General features: G+C 45.1%; 1 protein-coding gene across 12 annotated transcripts in view; it reads right to left on the minus strand.

Moving 5' to 3' along the window:
- The window catches only part of PRR14L (proline rich 14 like), an 857,487-nt gene that overhangs the window by 282,791 nt on the left and 550,833 nt on the right, over nt 1-23,863 (minus strand). For 10 of the 12 annotated variants that reach the window (XM_069619830.1, XM_069619828.1, XM_069619826.1 and 7 more), the window contains exon 7: nt 4,823-4,932. The exons of the other annotated variants lie outside the window; for them this stretch is intronic. In XM_069619830.1, coding sequence (XP_069475931.1) covers nt 4,823-4,932 — 110 coding nt within the window. The remainder of the gene's footprint in view (nt 1-4,822; nt 4,933-23,863) is intronic. 12 annotated transcript variants of the gene reach the window in all.

Raw genomic sequence — 23,863 nt, forward strand, 5'->3', positions numbered from 1 at the left:
CAAACTCTATGATCTCAGGAGCCAGGCTGCTAAGTTCAGAGTTTGTGGGCATGGGTGGAGGGTCTTTCCCCTGACCCGAGACAACATTTTGTACGGGCAAGGCAGCTTGACTGGTGGGGAGAGGGACATCTCCATCAGGTGAGCAAACCAGGGTTGGCGGGCCCACATGGGGGCCACCAGTATCATGGTAACTGGTTCCTGGGACATCTTGTGCACTATCATGTTGAGAAGGGAGGTGGGGTTGGTGGGGAGGGGGAGCGTAGACAAATTTCCCCGACCAAGTTATCCATAGACCGTTCCCCTTGGATCGGTTCTGGGGGTACCTGGAGGCGTAGTCTTGGCATTGGGCGTTCTCCTGAGTAGCGAACAGGTTGATCTCTGGGAAACCCCATTCTTGCGAAGACGTTGGACACAATGTCTTTGTGCAGCCACCATTCGTATTCTTCAGGCAGCGGAAAATCTCTGCTGAGTACGTCTTCCAGAAGATTGAGTTCCCCTGGAACAGGTTGGGACAACAAAAAAATCTTGTGTTTGAGAGCCCATATGCAAATGTTCTGGGACAGCTTGGATAGCCCTGGAGAGTGAGTGCCCCCCTGCTTGTTCAGGTAATACATTCCTGTAGTGCTGTCGGTTAGGATCAGCACTGTCTTCCCCTGCAGTTGCTTCTGAAAGGCTTTCAATGCTTTGAACACCGCTAGTAGCTCCAGTAAGTTTATATGATTGGACGCTACCTGAGGGGACCACACTCCGTGTGCTGTCTGCTGTAGCAGGTGAGCCCCCCCCCCCCACCCCGTGAGAGATGCGTCTGTCGTAAGAGTGGCTTCCACTGCAGGGGTGGTGAAGGTCTTCCACTTCAAGAGGTTTTCTCTTGACCACCACTGCAGAGAGAGAACGAGGGCTGGCGAGATCTTCCCATTGTCCGCTAGCCTAACACCACTGGCTGTTGAGCCACTCTTGCATGGGACGCATGCGCAGCTGCGCGTGGGGAACCAAGTATATGCACGACGCCATCAACCCTAGCAAACGCATGGCTTTGTGTACCGTCACCTCCCGACTGGCTACATATTGAGGAACCTGAGATCATGTTCTGAACCCTCTCGCTGGAGGGGAAGACCAGGCCGTCTTCCGTCGGAATTAGCGCTCCCAGAAATTGTTTTACTTGGCTGGGGACTAGGCTGGATTTCTTTTCGGCTGAAGGAGATCTACTGTTTTTTTGGGTGTTTGAAAAACAAGCATTGAACGAGTCCCCCGTAATGAGGCAGTCGTCGGGGTAAGGGTAAACTGGAACTGATAGTCTGCGCAAGTGTGCTGCTGCCACTGCCAGGACTTTGGTAAACACCCTTGGCGCTGAGGCGATGCCGAAGGGGAGTACTTTGAACTGGTAGTGTTTGTCCTGAATCATGAACCTTAGGTATTTTCTGTGCGCTGGCAACATTGAAATATGAAAGTATGCATCTTTCATATCCAATGTTGCCATGAAGTCCACCCGTTTCAGCAATGGGATCACCTCCTGTAGTGTTACCATGAGAAACTTCTGGGGCTTTATGAACTTGTTTGCTGGGCGCAGGTCTAGAACAGGACGCATGGCGAGATCCTTTTTGGGTACAAGGGAGTACACTGAATAGATACCCTTGTTTACCTGAAGAATCGGGACGGCTTCTATAGTGTCCTTTCCCAGCAGAGCTTCCACCTCTTGGATCAGGATTTGTAGATGGTCCGGTGAAAGGTGTCGTGATCGCGGCGGTCTGAACTGTGGAGGTTGGGCGAATTCCACGCAATAACAGTGTGCGACCGTCTTTAAGACCCACTGGTCTGAAGTTATCCCCTCCCATGCCTTGAAGAAAGAGGTTAATCGCCCCCCCGACCGGGGAGACATAGGAGGGGACCTGGACTTGGTGGTCATTTCTGACCTGTGGCTGAGGCTCCTCTGGGATTGGGGCCTCTGCCTCTACCTTTGCCGCATTTCTGACCCCTTGGGGGGGAAGTAGGTAGGGCTTCCGGATGATTGATTCGTGTTGAAGTTACCTGTGCCGTAGTTGTTCTGACCGGCACGTGCTTGTCCTCCAAAGGACCACAGAGAATTAGTACCCCTCTGGGAGGAGGGTTTCTGTGTAATCTGGTGCAAATAGTCTTGTGCTCTTTTTTGGCCGTCTCCAACACTTCATCAACTGCTTTGCCAAAGAGGTTAGTCACTTCAATGGGTTTGTTAATGAGAGAGGCCTGGGTCTCAGGCCTGAAGCCCGACGTGCGCAGCCATGCGTGTCTTTTTTAGAAGAGTACCTTGTGCAAGAGACCTGCCTGCTGTTTCTGCAGTGTCCAGGGTGTTCTTCACCACATTTTGATTAACCAGTTTTCCCTCTGAAACAATGGCGAGAAGCTTTGTTCTGGCTGGTTCAGGAACCTCCTGGAGGCCTTCTTGGAGCAAGTTCCATTGGGCATCAGCATAGCTTGCTAATAACGAAGTATTATTAGCAACCCGAATGGTGCAAGCAGCTGCTGATGTGACACGTTTGCCCAGGGCATACAACCTTTTAGACTCCTTGTCCGGTGGCGATTCTCCCGTGGCAAGGGGTACCCCTGCCCTCTTTCGAGTGGTAGTCACTACCAGTGAGTCTAGGATTGCGAGCCCCTTGATATATAGAGGGTCGATAGGGGAAGGCCGAAATAGTTTTTTGACTCTTGGGTTCACTGCCCGTGTCTGAGCAGGTGTGACCAAAGATGGAGCTACCCGTCTCCGGACAGAGTTAAGGAGGGGGATGGATTGACTCGCTGGTGGTTTTTCTTTAATAATAAGCTCCAAGAAATCCTGCTCCGGTACCGCTGCTTGAGTGGCAATTTTGAAGAATTCTGCCGCTTTTTTCAACATGGAGTTGGAAGCCATATGGGCATCCACAGGGGAGGCCTGGCAAGCCGGAGTGGACGGAGGAGAATCCAGGACCAAAATATGAGAGTCCTGATCTTGTTGTGTCCAAGGGTTTTCACCTTCCTGCTGGGTCTCCTCCCAGTTGTCTACCGTGTCCTGTTGATCCTCCTCATAGTTTGAGAAAAGACGCTTCCTCTTCCTCGTTATAGATATCTCTAGAAGTATCCATAAGGACCAAGTCTTCTTGTTGGGAAACCCGAGACTGGTCTACTTGAACCTGAGGGTTAGGGTCTACCCGTGCTCTTTTCTGGGGCGGATGATCTGAAGAGGCGATGATCCGCTCCAGCCGATCCATACAACCTTCAAACTTTTCTGTAGTCCATTTAGAGGACCCGAACGGGCCAGCGCGAAGAGAGGTGACATATTCCGCCCTTTGGCATCGTCGGGAACCTCTAAGGGTGTCGGAGAGTGTCTCTTGACTATCTACGTAAGCCCCATCGAAATCGGGAACACAATCAGCTGCAACCTTTACCGCGGATTGACCCATAATCTTTGGCGGGGTCGGGATAAAACCCACTGCCGCCGCGATCCTTCCGATGCTACTTTGAATAGTCGCTGAATCGTCGAGAGACAAAAAGACCATCCATGCCACCAGAAGGTTTAGCGGACGGGTCTCCGGGTAGAGGCCTAGTCTTATCTTTTGGGCCTATAGAGGCCTTGTGACTCGTCGAAACGTCGGGCTCCCGAGGTTCGACCTGTCTAAGATTAGGAGTAGCGCCCTTAGTCTTCTTAGTTTGCCCAGTCATCATGCGCTGCTGCAAATGCGGGGAAGGCCTTGGATCAGAGTGATCCGTGGGAACCGGCGAAGATTGACGGCCCGTTAGCGCTTTCACCTTTTTCGACGCCACCGTCGAAATTGGCGTAGGGGTTGTGTGCTTAGTGTTGAGGTGCGATTGTACGCCCCTGTCGCCGGGTGTGGTCCCTGTAGCAAGACCAGAGTCGAGCCTGGAAGGGTCAGGGATGGTGTGGCGGGCCTAGAAGTGTCCGCCACAAGGTCTATAACATCCGCGTTGGACGTTTGGTCATCCGAAGTACCCCTGTCACTTTCGGCTGGTGTGGCGGTGGGGGAGAGAGGCTCCACATGTGACATGCCGTATGCGGCCCACCGCTTTACACGGCACACCTTAAGGGTCTTGGGCCGAAGGAGTTTGCACGCCGCACACCGCTTCTCGTCGTGCTCTAGGAGGAGACAGGCTTTACACGTCCTGTGCTCGTCCTTCCAAGGATATCCGACCCTACACTTAGGGCAGAATCTAAAGGGAGTCCTTTCCATAGCAAAAGGGAAGGATGACCAGACTAAAAGGGAAAGGAGGGGAAAGGAGGAAAGACGTACTAAAACAATATGGCCACCCCGACCCCCACTCTCCCCACTGTATAGGTAGGCCAGAGGGCCGGACCACGTGGACAATCCGGCCACCGGAACTTAAGCGCCGAAATCCACAGCCGTAGACAATTCCCCCGTAGTCTTCGTCGAAGATGTTCTTATTGGCGAAGTGACTTAACAGGAAATAAACCGACAATTCGGTAAAGATAAACAAAGTCTCTAGTAAGAGCTCCGCTATAGGGCGACCAGTTATCTGGGTGGGAAAAAACAATCTGAGGGACCTCGGCGCGTGAGGGATTTTGGGTACTACACTCGTCAAGATAGGGATAGTGTTACAGACACGCCTATGCCAACGTCCCCTTTTGGTCCCCGAAAGACAAGATGCAATACTCCGCGGTAACCACTGGATGTCGGACCATATGCACAGCATGTGATTCTAAGCAGATTAACACGCATCAGAATGCATTTTACGTTCGATTTTGGGGTTCCAATGGCAGCTAAACTCACGATTTTCAAACTCTGTTTTGGTCTCTAGTACACCAAGAGGGAACATTGGCTTGAGATTAGATATGTACCTTTTTGGTCTGGGAAGACCCATTGGGGTGAGGTTTGAATCCTGCTTCGGAATGGTTTTACGAATTCGAATCTGAGACACTCGTTGTGGTTTCTTTTCTTCCTCAACTTTCTGGAAAAAAAGAAAAATACACAAATCAGATGTTTAATAGTTGTTAATTGTTCCAAGAAGCACTTCAATAGCAGACAGCACAACTTGATTGAAATTGCATTATGATTGATTGCGATAGCACCATATCAGTCTTCACCAGATAGTAAAACACAGGTACACTACAAACATTATGCTGCACTCTGTTGGCATTCGCATGGTTTCTAGGTTCTCTCGTGGACCTGGGAAAGAGGGGGGATGAGGTATGTTAGTGGGTTGAAAGGGAAAATACAATAGGGCTTTGTTGCTGCATGCAGACTACAAGACCCTTGAGCTCTGCGGGTGGGCACGTTTCTACATTTTCTGTGACAAAAGCAGATGCATTTGTGTCCAGAGAAGCCTCGTGTGAAAGTGAAATTTAGATTGCAAAGATGTAGTGTTTCCGTTTGAGATCTTTTGGTAAACATGTTAAATTGCTGTGTGGGACAAGCTTAGTTGGTCCACGTACAGTGTTTGAGCATAGACATTCAGAAGGTTAGTGCAGAGAGATTAATGGAGGGCATGGCGGGCAGTTTGGAGCATCCAGCCGATGTCTCATTTGGACTGCCCATTTCCCTTTGGGTGAAGTCATGGTAGTGGTGCCCTTGGGGTAAAGTATTTGTAAAGAGATGTTAGGAGGAACTGTGGTGTGGGCAGGCATCTGGCTGCACACCATGTGTAGTGATTGACCCTTGATGAGATTAGCGAAAAGGGAAAGCAAAGGTGGCATGCAGCAGTTAATACCAGTAGACAGTGCGTGATAATTCCCAGAGAGGATTTTAGATTATGAAGACCAGAGAGGGCAATCTCGTGGCTTTCTTTCAGTCAGGATTGGTAGAGGTTCAATTCAGTATTCCTGTTGGCTTCCAGACAGTGGTATTAGTGCATAATTTAGTATTCCTATTAATTTTCTACCAGCCAGCAATGGAAGACGTTCTGTATTTCCACATGTCATCACGTACGAGTTCTAACGTTCTTCTCTCCACTTCCTACAGGAGGGCATGTAGGATTCTTCAGTATTTCTGCTTGCACCCAATCAGGAGATAGATGTTGGCTTCAATATTTCAACTTGCTCTCTGGCAGATTAGAAGAGACCTCAGTACTTCAGCCCAACTACCAAAACGCAATTGGTTATTGTCGAATGATTTGTTAATTTCTTTTTCTGTCTGGATGCGAATATTTAGTCGAACTGTGCATTATTCTATCTGTTTTGGGCAAATTATTTCTTGAGCCAGATACTGACGGTATGAATTTTGATTCTATTGTCTGGAGCGATTATCTCAGATACACAGAGCTGTTGTCTGTTGAAACAGTTCTATTTTAATCCGAAGTTGGTAACTTTGAATGCATTTGTAAGAAAAGGTATGAAACCATATTAGGGGCGTTTTCCCTAAGTCCCCTTGAGGCAAGACTTCATAAAACAATCCCAATGGCATGCAGGTCCCCAACTCCTAGTATAAGCTTGTACTACTCAAGGAACCTTGGTAGAGTGGCAGAGCAGTCAAGCTTATCATAGGAGGAAGATGTAAGATGTAGGTAAGTACAGTGAACACAGTTATTAAAGTAGTTCAAAGAAACACCAATAAAGTTAGATTAACATATATATTTATTATAATTACACAAAGAATAACTTAAAATACTTGGATCACTTAAATCAACATACCTAGGAATACTTATGAACACTTTTCAAAGGCCACTGCTTAGTTGGTAGTTGCTTGCGTTACAATGGTTAGTGTTTGACACTAATGAGTTCTACCGTATTATCGGTACGGCTTCGCACAAAGACAAAGATATACATTAATTGTTATTAGCAAAACAAAATAAGATAATGTCTTTTAGGAAGGAAAAGGGTTGGTTAGTCATACAGTAGCAGAGCTTAACGTTCTAGAGGTTGTTTCTTAGCAAACTAAAGCTTTTAAAGTCTGATCTCTAACTTTATGCAAAAGTCAGTTTGGAGAGGGCTCAAAGTCTTTTAAAGCAGCAGAACAGCAAAGGTTCCCGAGGATACTTTCAGTCTCTAGGAAAAGATACTAGAAGAAAAAAAAAACAATGTTTGACACCCTGTTTAAGAACTCTCAAAAGGGACACAAGCCGGCAGCTTGGGTCAGAGGTAAGAGTGGACACCCTGGACACCTCTTCGTGCACTCCAACAGATTGGAGTGACTTCTTGGTTTAAGGTAAGCAATACCTTTTTACCCCCGAGTACCTTAGGTTAGAAGAAATGTTCGTGGCTGGATTCTCCTGTGTAGCGACGGACCCTGTCTCCGTATTTCTCGGTCTGGTAAGAAGAGGAGGGTCTTTGATGGAGAGGTCTCAGCAGCAGTCTAGAGAGAGGGCCCTTGGCGCAGATTTCTTCAGCTTCTCTGGTCAATCTGTGATTTTGGCGCATTTTCTGCAGCACCAACAAATGACGGTATTCGCCCGGTCAATCTTCGATTCCCAGTCCTGAACTCTGGCGAGGGGACTTTGAGACAGACCGCATCTCTAGAAGGTCACCTGATGCTCAGCAAAGACTTGGATGGATTTGGCCTCTCAAAGACCATGCACTGCAATTGGGTCGGAGGTTTCCTGGTATTCACGGTCTGAAGCTCTGGAAAAGCACAGCATCTCGGTAGATGGCTCAAATTCTAGTTAGTCTAACGGCTGGTTAGTCCCACCAGCCAAAGGGAAGGAGTTGTCGTTAGGAGTGTTTTCCCCAAGGTGCTCTGGAAGGTAGGACTTCACAAAAACTATCCCAATGGTTTGTAGATCCCCAACTTTTAGTATCAGCCTGTTCTACTCATGGAACCTTGGTAGAGTGGCAGAGCAGTGAGGCTCATCTTAAGAGGAAGGTGTGAGCAGTAGTTAAGTACACTGAGCCTGGTTAGTAATGCAGATCAAAGAAACACTTAATAAATGTATAGTAAAATATATGTTCCATTTACACAAGAATCACTTTTAAATACTCAACACATTAAACCAAAACACTTCACAACCCTCGCTAAAGGCAGATCAGAGAGGGCTCAACGTCTTGACAAGCAGCAGAACAACGAAAACTCCAATGGATATTTTCTAGTCTCTAAAATGCAATAGGATACAACCAACGTTGGAGACCCTGCTAAAGGACTTGCTAAAGGGACGCAAGCACAGCTTGGGTTGGAGGTAATAGGGGGTTGCTCTGGACACCTCTAAGTGCACTCCAACACTCTATATCGACATTTCGGATGAAGGTAAGTAATACCATTTCCCACATAGTACCGTTGTTTTGAAGAAATGTTCTTTGCTGGATTCTCCTTGATGCCACAGTGCTGGACCCAACCTCTGGATCCCTTGGTCTGCTGATGAAAGGCGGGACAATGGATGGGATCTCAGCAGCAGTCTCGAGGGAGGACCTCTGGCACAGATTTCAGCAACTTCTATTGTCACTCTGTGGTTTTGGTGCCTTTTCGGCAGCACCAACAAAGGACGTGATTCGCCCCCAGTCAAACATTTTCGGTTCCTGAAGTCCTACACTCTGGTGAGGGGGACTTGGACGGGTCAGATTGTGTCTGGATGTTGACCTGGAGCTCAACAAAGACTTGGATGGAGTCAGCCTTTCCTGTATTGGGGTTCCGCAGCTCTGTAAAGTCAGAGGACCTCAGGAGATGGCTCTGATTAAAGTTAGTCTTGGGACTGGTTGTTCCCATCAGTCTAAGCAAAGGAGGAGTTCTCTTCGGAGTTCCTGTGTCGGACACAGAAAACGGGTCCCAGACAGCATTGGTCACTTCACAGTGTTGCAAAGGGTCTGCAGGCGTCTCTGGCCGTCTTCTCAGGTTACTTCAGTTTCCAGTGGTCGACTTGCCTTTCACCTCAGGAACCTCACCTTAGCTGTCCAATCGGGACAGCCAGACCCCCAGTGGGCACTGGTTCCATTCAGGCACTCAGGTAGACAAAGGGCAGGGGAGTGAAAAACTCCTCCCCCACCTTCTGCCTCCCAAGAAACAATGGAGCCTAGGCGGGAACACCCAACGATTCCTGCCAAAAGCAAAACACATACACAGACTTCCCTCTCCCAGAATGGTAGAAGGGCCAACAAAGAAGACACCATAGAAATGGCAAACAAAGAAAGGTGCCACCATGTTAGAAGATAGGTGACCCTGCACAACCAAGGCTGAATAGAGTTTGCAGTAGAAAATAGCACAATAGTTGGTAGAACACATCCAGTGCAACCAGCCATGACCAAAGGGTTGTCTATGTGACTAAAATGTCACAGGAGCAGAGAGAAGGGGGATACTAGGTATCCCCTTAGCACTTCACATAAGGTGGTGTGTGCTAATATCTCACAGACTAACTTTTTAGGAGGGACACACACTATCCCTATATCCTCAAGAACTGTAGTTAATAAGGATAAAGAAAGAATCTCAAAGGAGAACCTAAAGGATTCCCAGCAACACAGCCCATAAGGAGCTGTGTGCTGCAAAAGTTACACAGATGCCTTTAAAGTGATACAAAGTAAAACACAGAACAGAGTTCCAAAAGCCAGAGCAAATAGGAATAAATACATGTAAAATGTCCCCACTCATTCAGGAAAGAAATACAAATGTCCAGAAGTCCAGCAAAAAGTGCTGGGGGTTTCACTAGCAGAGGAGATGAAGTCACTTCTGCCCACCTATTCAGTTTGTGTTTTTTGTCTTGGTCGCTCCGTGTGCGACCTGAGGCCCTTCAGTGAGCTGGCAAGTTATTAAAAATTAAAATAAATAAATAATGATACATCTCCCTAACAAGCCATTTTTCACAATCATTGGAAATAAAAGAAAATACTAAATACACAACTTTGTGCCTTTGGACAAATATATAAAAAATTAGTTCAACAGTATAAGAATGTCATAAATGAGTTTAAAAAGAATTTTGATACTGGTTGTACTGACAACGCTAAATCAAGCTCAAAAGAATTATTTAAAATTCTTACAGACTTTGAAAAACACACCTCTTCTTTTCCGCCAATTGTAAAGGACTCTGTTTGGTGTCAACAAATTCAGCATGAATTTACGCACAAAATTGCTGGGCACAGTGTAGCTAATGCCAATCAATTGACCAATCTTGATGTCAAGAATGACGGTTTTATGTTAATCATCAAGATGACATCTCTTGTGTTCATCTTCCTAAATTTGAATTTTCTGCCGGCTCTGAACAAGATATTAAGGAGATAATAAATAATATGAAAACTACTTACATCAGATCAGACGATATCTTACTCTCTCAAACACATCTCTCGTGGCTTCCTCATTAATAAATTCAGGATTGGGTTACTGTAACAGTTTAATGATTAGGACATCTCAAGGATATCTGAAACGGCTACAAACTGTTCAGAATGGAGCCGTGCGGACGGTCTTTGGTCTGGCCAGACGGGACCATGTTACTGCCTTCAGGAAGAAACGTCACTGGCTTCCAGTGAGGCAGAGAATTATGCACACAATTCTGTCTCTCACCTATAAATGCCAGAAAGGTGAAGAAAACATCATGCAGAGTGTTCCGTTCATCTGATACTCTTCAGCTTATCACGCCAAGAACTCACTTAAAAAGTTTTGGTGATTGCAGTTATGAACTTAATCCTCCAATTGAATAGAACAACTTGCCTATGAAAATCAAAACATCTCAATCCATTTCTGTCTTTAAGTAATATGTGAAGACTTTGCTCTTCAATCTACCCGAATAGATTTTAACTCATTTTCTACAGTATCTCTTTCATTCTTCCCTTGGAGGCCTACGGGCATGCAGCACCTTATAAGAATTTAAATAAATAAATTGTATTTGGAGCAGTTTTTGTTTTGTAAATAAAATCAGCCATTTAAATCATATCCTCAACATTAAGGTACAGTTAAAATGACTTGGTTATTACTGTTGTGTCAAGAACACAGGTATCGTTCCAGTTTGAAAACATACACCACTTAATGGGTAAATAGAAAACTGTTCATGCAGGTGCTGCGTTTTATGTATTTTTAGGTCTGACTTTGAGCATGCTTTGCAGCACACAGCACTCTGTGCAGTGTTGCTGGGAGCCCTTTGGTCTTCCCTTTTTATTTTCTGTTATTTCCCTTGTGGGAACACATGTTCCCAAAGGCAGGGAGATATTTAGTATCCTTCCTATCTTTTCTATTGTGCGATCAGTACACCCCACCTTATGTGGAGTGGCGAGGGGATACACAGTATCCCCTTTCTCACTGCTCCTGTAACATTTGGGTTACAGTGACAAGCTAATCTGAATGGCGGGTGGCAGTGGCTTTATCCTACGTACTTTTGTGCAATTTTTACTCCCAGGCTGTACTCACAGGCGCGGTGCACAGAAGGGTCACCATTGACCCAAAATGATAAGTGTTCTCCACACCCCCCTTCCCCCAAATTCAAGGTGGCTCATCCTTTTTTGGTCCTTTTGCCGTGGAGGGTGGGGAGGTCCCGATTTGACTTTTGAGTTCGGCGGTATCCCTTTGAGAAGCCCGCCAAGGCGTCAGTGTGTCCGAGCACAGGAAACCGGGGTGGGCTCAAACTCTTCTGTTTTTTGTTTTCTGCTGTACATGCCTGGAACCAGTTCCAACTTCCAAAGCTTCAATGGTGCATGGGTGCAGATTGGCTGGGTTCCTGCATAGGAGGCATGGATGCTGAGACTGAAAACAAGTTGACCACTGGAACTGAAAAAATGACAGAGGAAGAGGAGAGATGTACACAGCCGCTTAGAGACAACCGGAGATACCTTCCAAGTCATTGCTGCTGTCCGACCCTTCTTCCAAGCATCAAGAGAGCCTCTAAAAGGACTCCTCTCCCTTAGACTGGTGGGTCCAAGCCATTTGAAGACAACCTATATTTCGAGCCATCCCACAACGAGCTGTGACCTTCACGGGCTGCATACTGCCAATGCCCTGGGTCCTGTGGCAATTGTGCAGTGCATCGCTTTCTGAAGGTCGAATCCTCCCGCAACTTTGGTGGACTCCTTACAGACCTCCAGAGGCAAAGTTCCACTCCTTGCAGTCCCCTCATCTGAGTGCTGGACTGAGGAAATGACTGGCAGCAATAGTTCTTCACTGGTGCTTTGAAAAGGACACCAAAATCACAGAACCACGAATAATCTGTTGTGTAGAACCTCTTCACTCGGCTGCTGCGAGATCCATTCCAGTTCCCCTTCTTTCGTCTGCTTGACCAAGAATCTGGTGACCGGGCCTGCTGCATTGTGGGGGGATCATGCTACATCCTCTTCTTTACTTGAAAGGTTATGTGAGGCTCTTGGTAGAACTTACCTAGAGTTGCTTTGCTGCTCATGTGTTGGAGTGCTGATTCGTGTGTTTGGGAGTTTGCCCATACACGTTCACCCAGACCTAATGCCTGTGTGCCTGTAGGGAGCCTTATCCGAAGTCCCTAAACCTCTTCCCCCAACAAAGAGTGTTACTTACTTGCAACTGAAGACTTCCTATGGAACTTTTGAACTTGTACAGCTTTTGCCATGCTTGTTTGACCCTCCAATCGGACCCAGACACTGCCATAACTAGATGGGGAAGGACTCCTAAAGCCCAAGGCCTCTGTGAAATTATTTAATAGTATTTACCTGCTTCGTTGGTCTGATTTAATGAAACAGTCATTACAAAAGTATTCTACTTACCTGTTGAATTGCATACTGCCATTCTCAAAGTTTTCCAAATGCGTTTTACTTACTGTAAATGTTCGCATTGGTTTTTCTATGTTACTTACCTTTCTGAAGAATCAGCTTTACCTTAGTAAAAAGAAGCCATTATTTTTATATAACCAACTGCGTGTTGCGTGAGCATAGTACTGTGTTCCTGTGTTGCAGAGGAACGGAGGGGCAGTGGTGGTTTCGTCATTTTGTTAGTTATTTTATCTTTTCTTTCCATCAAATTCCGTTCCTGGATGGAAAAGAAGGCCGACTGTTATGGCTCCGGATGATCATGGAATTGTGACTTTCAATAAGAGTGCTTCGTCATTGGAAAGGGCCCATCTGAATGTGCACCGAGCTGGGGGTATTTGGGGCGCTGTCGCCTTAACCATTTCAACCGATTGAGCTTGGGACTCATCTAATCGGATTGGTGAACAAAGCTGTTGGAAGGCCTAACACTCTTTAAGTGTGTTCTAAGTGCAATACCCTTCAGAGACGCATAATGGCAAGCAGACTATGGAATCAGCTAATGGAACGGTAGCTGGTTCCAATCCGCCCGTGGTTCTATCTGCCGATAACTCAAATACTGCGGTATCAACAACTAGCAAAGGTATAATAACGAAATGTTCAGGCAAAAGCCTTGAGAACAAGTAATGTAGAGATAAAGTCCATCAAAGCACCGACAGCCAAAATTGACACCAATGCTTTATCGTGCCACATGCAGCAGGGAAGTTCCAACTTCAGTGGTATCAGCAATAATTCTTTGTTGGATCTCTGTTACTCCCTTCAAGCCAGTATTGCTGCAGTAGCCAATGCGCCAGTGATTTTTAATGCATCCTTATCACTAGCTACGGTAATGGTTGAAAGGGGGGAGGGGGATTGGGAATTGATCAAAGATACAGATTGTCTCCAAAAAACATTCTGCAGATGAACTACAGTGAAGTGTAGACATCCAGTAGTCAAACAGTAATGCATTCTTTCATGTCAACTGTTCAGTTTGCCTTGAAAATTATTTTACATCTGTGTGGCAAGATAAATGACAACAAATATGATTCCCCCAATCAATCTGACACTCAAGCCACACCTAAAAGAGCAGGAAAAAACTAAAAATGTTGTAGAGTGTAGGCCATCAATGAGTGGAGGGGTGGTGGGGACTCTGTGCAGGCATGTGAAATTTAGTCGAGTCATGAAATGCAAGCGGAGGATGACTCCCCCTGCTTCATCTGAGATTTTCCTAACTAGAAAGAAAAAGGAGGGCTATGCGTAAACAGCCATGGGCCAGTAAAACCAGAACCTGTTTGGAGCCCCCCATAGAGAGCGCCACCAGCGACAGAAGCACAAACTAAAAAAGCTAGGGAAAAACGGGCCAGGAAATTAAGACTGAAAACCAAAAAAAGATGGCACTTTAACTAGCTGGTTGATAAATGGAGGAGGTGAGGGGGGCAGGCGAGACCCGGAGGATAATAATAACTAGAGGTTGGATGTCTCCGTTAGTGATGGGGCTCCAGGTCTTCAGCCATAAGTGGGTTTTGAAGTCAGTTCTACGCCAGAGAGATCTGTGGTAGTGCTCCAGTGCATGATAATGCTTTGGAGAGTGTTGGGAGCGCCTTGATAAGAACATAATAATGATCAAACGTTGCCACCAAAAAGTGAGAGGTAAATGGGTCAAAAGGCCCATGCTCTTAATTATTATGAAGCAGATTCCACTGCTGCGGGTTCAGGTATCAGAAGACTTGTATTTCTTTGAATCTCTTAAGTGTACCAATCCGAATATCACCAGGATTCACTGTAGAAATAGTGAATTTTTTTTATTTTTTTTATTTTATTTATATTTATATAGCGCGCAAGAAGCCCAGGGGCATTGAGGCGCTGTTACTTGCAATAACTTAGTTACATGGTACAGGCATGAAAGCGATTGTTAACATATTATGAATACTACAAGATATCGTACTGTTGTTACAGATATTGCATTGGGACGTATATTACAACATATATGATAAGTATTCGTGCTGGTGTGTCGGGTCTTATGTGAAGAGGGTAGTTTTCAGAGTTTTGCGGAAGGTGGTGAGGGAGGCCTCCCCTCGGATAGTGGGAGGTAGGGCATTCCAGTGAGTGGGCGCGAGATAGGGGAAGCTGGATCAGTATCAATGATGCAGAACTTTAAAGCGCATTTCTGGATAATGGGAGTTGAATTGGATGCAGATCAGGAGTGCCGGGATGCAGAGGTGGGATCTAACTGGCAAAGATATAATTGGTCCATGTTTGCATAATAAGCATAAAATTAGGGCAGAGGAAAATTCTAAATGCGAGGAAATACAGAAAGTCCTGAAATGGTTGGCAGACTCGATACCCACTATTGTAAAAAATACTGAATTATGCTTTAACATTATAAATTGGAATACCCGTGGCTTTAAACATCTTATTGGCCCAAAGGGTTCAGTGCAATTGTTTACATTCATGGTTATAACACTTTTCAAATTTTAGCGAATAGAAGAGCACTGGGTAGACCATATTGTGGGTTGCTGGTCGCAGTAAAACATGTAGGGGCAAGGAGGATACATTTGCAGAAGAACCTGGATCAGGTGTTAGCAGTCGAAGTCTCTGTCTTTGTAACAGATCATTCAAGGTTTATGCTAATTATGAACATTTATGATCCCCCGGGTGGTGGTTGTACATTGGATGTTTTTGAAGCAATAAATGAAGTACTTGTGGGGTGGTCAGGCGATGGTAATAATGACCTTGTAGTGTTAGCGGGTTATTTAAATGTACATTGTGTTTCAGATAAGCAAATTGGCAATAGTATAAATGTAAGAAATGCTAGTGTAATGAAGATGAGAATTCCTAATGACCAGGGGAGACGGATTATCTTGAGGAATGGGACTTGTGCATGTTAAATGGGTGTTGCAGTGGTGATGAGGCGAGGAATTATACCTTGTCCTTAGGCTGCCATGTGGCAATTTTGGATTACCTTTTCATTAACCCGCCCTGCTTGCACCAAATAGAGAAAATGAATATAAAAATTAACTGATACAGTGGCGCTGTTTGCTGGCCATCCACGCTGTCACACGAGCTCGAGACCCGTTTGGACCTGCTTGGACTGCCTGACTTTGCCTGGACTTTGCTGGCCCCGCCCCCCGCTACCGGAAGTGCTTATAATCCTCTTCCGGCGCGCATCTGCGCGCGCGCATCAAGTATGCGCTCTAAGTAGCGCTGTTTGCTGGCCATCCACGCTGTCACACGAGCTCGAGACCCGTTTGGACCTGCTTGGACTGCCTGACTTTGCCTGGACTTTGCTGGCCCCGCCCCCCGCTACCTGAAGTGCTTATAATCCTCTTCCGGCGCGCATCTGCGCGCGCGAATCAAGTACGCGCTCTAAGTAGCGCTGTTTGCTGGCCATCCACGCTGTCACACGAGCTCGAGACCCGTTTGGACCTGCTTGGACTGCCTGACTTTGCCTGGACTTTGGTATATCTCTCTCCTGCACTATCATTGATACTATATTGCTTAACATTAGTACATGTTACTTATATATGTCTACTTTTCTATTATTCTAGCTGGCCCCGCCCCCCGCTACCGGAAGTGCTTATAATCCTCTTCCGGCGCGCATCTGCGCGCGCGCATCAAGTACGCGCTCTAAGTAGCGCTGTTTGCTGGCCATCCACGCTGTCACACGAGCTCGAGACCCGTTTGGACCTGCTTGGACTGCCTGACTTTGCCTGGACTTTGGTATATCTCTCTCCTGCACTATCATTGATACTATATTGCTTAACATTAGTACATGTTACTTATATATGTCTACTTTTCTATTATTCTAGCTGGCCCCGCCCCCCGCTACCGGAAGTGCTTATAATCCTCTTCCGGCGCGCATCTGCGCGCGCGCATCAAGTACGCGCTCTAAGTAGCGCTGTTTGCTGTTCGCTGCTCGGCTGCGGGGTGCGGTCTCCTCCTTAGATTATAGGTTTTCTATCAGCCTCACGGCTCCTTTACACAGTACAATACCCTCTGACTCTCTCAAGTGCTAAATTATTTCGAGCGGACCTAGTCGATTTCACGACTGCTCTTGCCCAAAATAAAAGAGAAAGTCATCCCTTTCCTGTACATTCTTCTCACTCCCTTCCTTTTCGAGGTTGCTTCTGTGAAAATGGCAAATGGCTTGAGAAGCGCCAAGGGCAAATTCATCGCCCCTCCCCCGCTCTCAGCAACAAGCATTGACTCACTGGTATGTCCGGGCACTCCATCTTACACTGAATTATCTGCCCCGGATGTTCGAGCGTCTTTACCAATCCTGGACCTGCCGTGTACACCTTGCCCTGTAGTACATATTGTGCAAATAAACACACCAAAAAACCCTCTACTTCCCCTTCTTTCCTCACCTCCGACCTCTCCGGTGCCTTCAATCTCTTCCCCTTCCATCAGTCCTGAAGTACGCAAGGCTATTGATGACTTCAAAAGTTGCTCTGAATCTCCGTTGGTCACTGATTCTGATCAATGCCAATTTGATTTAACCATGGCGAAAATGGAGGCATTGGACAAGGCGGTCTGCCGCTCAATAGGCACTTTGACACCCATAGTTTTTAATTCTGTATCAAACCGTATGGTTACCCAAGCTCACGCGTTGCACGATCCCAAAACTCTTCTGGATAAGAGCGACAGTTCAACCAATGCCATCAATAAAAAACTCTCCTTTCCGCATTTACTGTTATCTCCTGAACCCATTTCCAAAGCTATTAATGTGGAACATTTGGTACCACCTTCTCATGAATGTCAAATCCAGCACCCTTGTGAGGGGTCTCAATCCCAATACTCCCCAAATTCGTTTCCAGTGATCATCCGTATCCTGGACCTCCTGGATAAAGGTCATGATCTGACCCATCTTGCACTGAGGGAGATCAAGTCAACGCAGTCACTGATCACTGCTAAGATGGATCGGAGGTTTCATTATAGCAGCTGAAATGCTAAAAAATTCCAAAAATGTAGGCCCTACGGTTCATCAATCTGCCCCCATCCAGCCCATGAAAAATAAAAGTATACAGTGCTGCTTGGACCTGACCCCAGAATTGCCTGCCATTCATTCAGTAAAGCCTATAGACTCTACCCCGTGCAAACATTACCATCCCGCTTGCGATTTGAAATCCGCCATTGAAAAAATGAACACATTACTAGCTTTATACCCCCCGGCAATTCCGCCCCCTATGATTGGCCCCGATAGCCCTACTGTTCTTCTTACAGCTCTTGAACATATGCAATCTGCACCTCCGGTTCCTGATTCCGGTGGTAATTATACTGGCTTCATGTCGCGGAAGGCTAAGAAACTCCACCAAAGAGCTGTAAAAAGAAATGCTAAAAGAAAGAAGAATATCGTCCCAAAAGACTTCAATATCTCACCTGGCTCGATTATTAGGATCAACGACAACACACCAATAGATGAGGATCATATTGACCTTAATCAACTCTCGAAAGAAAGCCAAGATGTCTTAACTCCATCCATAATACTAGATCTGCCTGAAAGTGATGCAGCAGTTCGCCCTTGTAAAATTACTGGGCCCCACGCAGCTATACTTCCAACTATTGACTCTAGTTTGACCATTTTGGATATCACTCGAGTCGAGAAACAACAAGCTGACCTCACTGAAACACACACCTTAAAACGAAAAACAAAAAACACTAATGCAACTCTAACCAACCCATCCTCAAACGGACAAGCACCATCACTTTTGACAGGAACCAAATCAAATCTGATTACCTATTTTCCGGTCTGTGGGAGAAACCGTACCACCCGGCTTGCCGAAATGGTAGGGACCGATCCCCCAGCCAATTCCCTCCCCAGAACCGGTACTGAAATATGTACCCCACCCCCTGGAAACAATCTAAATGCTAATATTAGCAATACAATGAACACTGCCTGGGACCAAGCCAATGCACTGATTCCACCTTGCTTGCCCTCTGTGCTTTTAGCACTTCCACGTTCGACTGACGTGCAATCCAGTAACATTATGGGCTCATCATGTGCACTTCCTCATCTGATCAATGATCCCAATTGTTGTACTGCCTTGCACAGCAATGCCGACTTTACTAATTGTATTAGCTCTGTGAGGTCTGGTAACGGACTAGGAAAGGCAGCACTATGGGCCCCTGAATCCACCATGGTACCCTCCACTCCTCCTCCTAACATCATATCCCCCCCTCTTGCTCCGAATTGCACCTCTGACCAGAGCCTTCCAACGGGTGGCTGCACCCTTGATCCCCAAGCTACTACCATGCTATCCCATCATGCAATTCTGGACATTCTGAGGAAGGAACTTGATGAAAGATCATCGAAATCGAACCTTCCTAATGTAATCTCCCATCATGCGGCTTCCACGATCTCCCACCAGGTTCCGTTCTGCGAAATCGCCCCTGATCCCCACTCAAAAGCATTCGACCAACTATCTGTTACGAATGCACCAATTATTCCGGAAAAACACCATTTAATAGGATTTGAGGGGAAAAGTGATCTACTCGGCAGAAATCGAATTAATCGCGCCTTTCTTTTGGCACTATTTGGTCGCATCCCCCAACTACGGATGTTCAAATCGGCCGACATTCTAAGAGTGTCATTAGCTACGGACAATAACTACCGTGCCGCAATTTACTTAGCGTCAGAGACCGTAAAGAAATACTTATGGTCTAACAGGGATGGCATTTATGAAGAAGGCCTCATCCTAACTTCATTGGAAAATGAACAAGAGGCCAACAAATGTATCCAATTTAAGTGCCCCCAGGCTATGAGCCCCGAATTGCTTGTTCCACTACAAGCTATCAACCATCCGGCCGCTAATGATGCAATCTCTGAACTTTTGCTCAAAATAGGCATTTCTTACAACTTGCCTTGGCTTGCCCCTATGCTTAATTCCCTCTCAAAAACTACGGACGGTTTCTCCTCTTCATAGCCATCTTTTAAAGACCGCCTTTCTTTCCAATCGTGGAACTCATGTGGATACCTTAATCTTATGAAATGGCACTCAACTCTCGACCGTCTGAGTCGTCCATCAATATTAATGTTCCAGGAGACCATGAAAACCTCCTCCTTTCTTTTGCCTGATTATGTAACGCATCACATTCCTGCTACACGTGCTCCGGTTGGTCGTCCTTCGGGCGGAATTATGATAGCCATAGACAATGCTCTTATGTTCAATTCAAAAATCGTGTGGCACGCTAATAACTTACTAGCAGTTCTACTGGAAACGAACATCCAGAACTATCCCCATTTAATTATTATGACTATGTATTGGAATCCGTCCACCCTTGAGATTGATGAGATGATTGAGATAGTTGAGAACTGTCTGGAATATGTCACTCACGAATATGAAAAGACTGAAATCATTCTAGGCGGTGACTTTAACTGTGATTGCAGAACCATCAATGAAACCGGAGATCCCCCTAGAAACCTTCTCTCTAAAAATAGAGGCAATATATGGAGGTCCTTTCTGAAAGACTGGGACCTAGATCTTATTCCACCCGCCGACCTGTTGAACTGGACCACATGGTCAAGAGATGGTAAAATGTCAACTCTTGACTTTATATTTGTTAGTCATAACTTGCTTCTACGATCTTCTCCCCTAAGAATCTCCATGTTGCCTTTTAGTGACCATGCTGCGTTACTAGGTAATTTGAAACTTGATTTTTCTATTACCGGAGTTGACCATGCTACTGCATTATGTGAAGTAGATCGGCCTATGACCTCTATCAGATGGTCTACGGCTCTCTGCAAGCAATTTATCCAATTTATAAAGTCAGCCATTGCGCCTTGGCATAACTTGGATTGTATGCCTATGGATGCCCTTGAGCAGCGATATGTTGAAATAACGCACATAGCACTAACATACTTCAACAAAAAGAAAAATACAGATATCAAAGACTGTCATTCTTTTGATCCGCTGTGTAAAGTACAGAAGCGGGAAAAAAACAAGGCTCTTAGGGCCCTGAAAAAACCTCCAGATCTGTAGCAGGAACAATATCTTTCACGGCGCAAATCCATTCTGTCGAATTACAAACATAGCTTGAAGCAGTTAAGGCTCATAAGGCATAACGAAATAAATTGTAAACTCATCAGAGCCATCTCTGTTCATGACACCCGTATTATATGGCGAACGATTAAGAGCAATTCTTCGCAAGTATCACTTTCTATGCCGAATGTCATATCGGAACCTACTTGGTATAAGTATATCTGGCACAAATTCCGGATTCCGGTGCAATTTGCGAATATCTCGACACCGCTAATAAGATATCAAGATCTGCCGCGGTTGGGCTGGTCCATCGCTGACATTAAATGGGCGATTTCCAAACTCAGTTACTCTAAATCATCCGGTCCCGACGGCCTACCTCCATGCCTCTATAAAGAAGATCCGGACCTGTGGGCCTGTATTCTCAATACCAAGTTTCAGTCCATTTTTAACACAGGAATTATTCCAGCTTCGTGGCTAACTGCCAACATCATTCCGATTTTTAAGAAAGGAGATGCTGCGCTGCCACAGAATTACCGTCCCATTGCCTTAATTGACACTGCGGCGAAACTATTCGCCTCTCTTCTTCTTCATGACTTGGAAAAGTACATTGGGGCACTAGGACTATATTCCAAATACCAAACTGGATTTAGAAAAGGCATGTCCACCGCGTTAAATGCTATGGTAATGGCATTCACGATCGCAGAAGCCAAAAAACCAACATCTAACCCGGTCTACATCGCTCTTATCGACATGTCCTCAGCTTTCGACACAGTGATCCGTAATATATTATGGACTAAGTTGACCAACATGGGAATTCCGTCTATTCTCATTTATTGGTTTAAAGCCTTACACACTAACACCTCTTACAGAATCAAGCTTACTTCAGAGGGACGCGTTTCTAAAGATATCAGTACAGAGGTGGGTTTGAAGCAAGGTTGCAATCTTGCTGCTACCTTCTTTAACCTATACCTCTCTGATCTTGATAAAGGTTGGGATGAAAAAAATCTCTTCTCTGCTAAAATCGGCTTGATCCACCTTAAGTGGCTCGCCTTTGCAGACGATATCATCTTATTTGATCCCACCCCGTCAGGCCTCCAACTTAAACTACGTCTATTTGAAGAATTTGCACTAGCACACAACCTGATGCCTAATCCTGCTAAAACAGCAGTAATGCAATTTGGTGTACAGAAACGAACTGGCAAATCACAGTGGCATCTCATGCAGATCCCCATCTCAGTCATTAGAGAAACGATCTACTTGGGATACTACTTAACAGAGAAAAATTCCATCTCAATGTGGCATGATGTTCTCAGTAAAAAGATTAGACCCTTGATATCACAATCCAAAGTAATCTATGCAAAATACTGCAAATTTTCATTAATTCCCCTTATCGAGTTCTTTACTTTGAAAATTGAAAGCGTAATCCTGTATTCTCTTGACATATGTATGGGTGAAATGGGCCCAATTTTGGACCAACTGCAGGGTACTGCCCTGAAACGTGCCATGTCACTTCCGATGTCCCTCCCCAATGCGATCTTGAGGCATGAATTGGGTCTAGTAGCACTGTTTACCCGTTGGAAATGGCGACTCCTAACTAATTTTGCTAAGATCAGGCATCCCACAGCGAACTCCCTATATGCCGAGCTGAATCATACCATTACGCTGTCACCTACGTGTTCCATGGCTCTCTATGTGTCAAAAATGGCTGGTATACTCAAGACGGCTAACATTACCGTGGACGATGTCCATCATAGATCGGCCTATGCTAAAAAAAAACTTTTTGAACTTGATTGGTGCACAACCCTTGATAAAATGGGATCTTACTATCTTTACAAGGAATACCAATTATTTGCACGTAAACGTATCCCTAGACACGACTACATTGTGCTTTTTCCTTGTGACTCCACGCGGAGGACGTATCTCTGGTTCAAACTCAATTTGTTTCATACTAAAGAAAGAGTTGTAAAATGGATCGGTCACAAGCTGTATGCCTCCAGTCCGCACTGCAGATTTCCCATGTGTACCGAACCCACTGAAACATTAAAACATCTGGTTTTAAATTGTCCCCATTTTAGGAATCAAAGATCGTTATTATTGATGGAATTTGTAAACATTAATTTTATTGACTGCCTACCTTTTCTTTGGGACAGAATGATGCGAGGTAACCATAAGCCGTTGATATATGCTGTAACGAAATTATGTAAAGTGATTGCAAGAGAATTGGAAAAAGACTGTTACATGAATATCTCTTGAATCACTTATTTTAACTCTCTTCCCCCTTGTAAATTAGTATGAATTTGAGGATGTATGTACATTTGAGCGTATAGATAACCCCATGGTGTATTCTTTTGTTTTTTATGTGTTTTTCATTATGTTATAGGAATTAATGGCTTTTAAACTTTTACTTGTATGATGTCTTTTTAGGTCTATGCATCGTAAGTCTTCACGTTTGTAGGCATTTGCTGTAATGCCTTTTTTTTTATTATATCTTCTTTGTAAAGTCTCTCTTACTTGCTAAGAGAGTCAAACACAAATAAAATTTAAAAAAAAAAAAAAAAAAAAGATACAGTGATCATGGTAAAGTTACCATGTTAAATTTCCTTGACATGAATACTGGTGAGAAACAAAGAGTTGGGGTATTGGAAGTGAATCATGCGGGTAATCGCATTAGCTGGACAATCAAAAACAGACCGTGCTTGTAATAACATTAAGGAAGGTCATGACTTGCATTTAAAGTAGTGAGGGTAACAAACATTTTTTTACATGAGTAGGTAGGAAAAGGGGCTACTAAGTAACCCTCAAGCACGCCACATAAAATGGTGTGTGCTGGACCTACAAAGAGAAAAGTTAAGTAAAGTCAATTTCACTATACTATTCTTGGGAACAGTAGTTCACACAAGAAAAGGTATTTAAACCTTATCAGAAATCTAAAGAATTTCTCTGTGACACTGCACTGAAGATGCAGTGTGTCACTATATAAAAAGCAGATGCCTATGGAGTTTGTCAGATTCCAAAAACAGTGAAAACACAAAATGCAAAATCAGGTAAAAAACACATGAGAGGGAGTAAAAGATCTCACTCACTCAGGAGTTCAGAAAAGTCCCAAGTCCAGCAAAAGAGCTGGGGGTCTCAAAGGTTGAAGGGAATTGGCACAGAAATGAAAATCTGTTGATGTTGCATCTGAGAATAGACCAGAGGTTGTTTATGATGAAGTTATAAAAAATAAGAAAAGACTATTGAGAAGGGATATCCGGCGTATAAGGAAGTATGGCTCTGACCCATGTGTAGCTGCTGTGTTGGATAGGAAAATGAA

This window comes from Ambystoma mexicanum, chromosome 10, assembly GCF_040938575.1.
Source record: "Ambystoma mexicanum isolate Mex_15411 chromosome 10, UKY_AmexF1_1, whole genome shotgun sequence".
NCBI lineage: Eukaryota > Metazoa > Chordata > Amphibia > Caudata > Ambystomatidae > Ambystoma > Ambystoma mexicanum.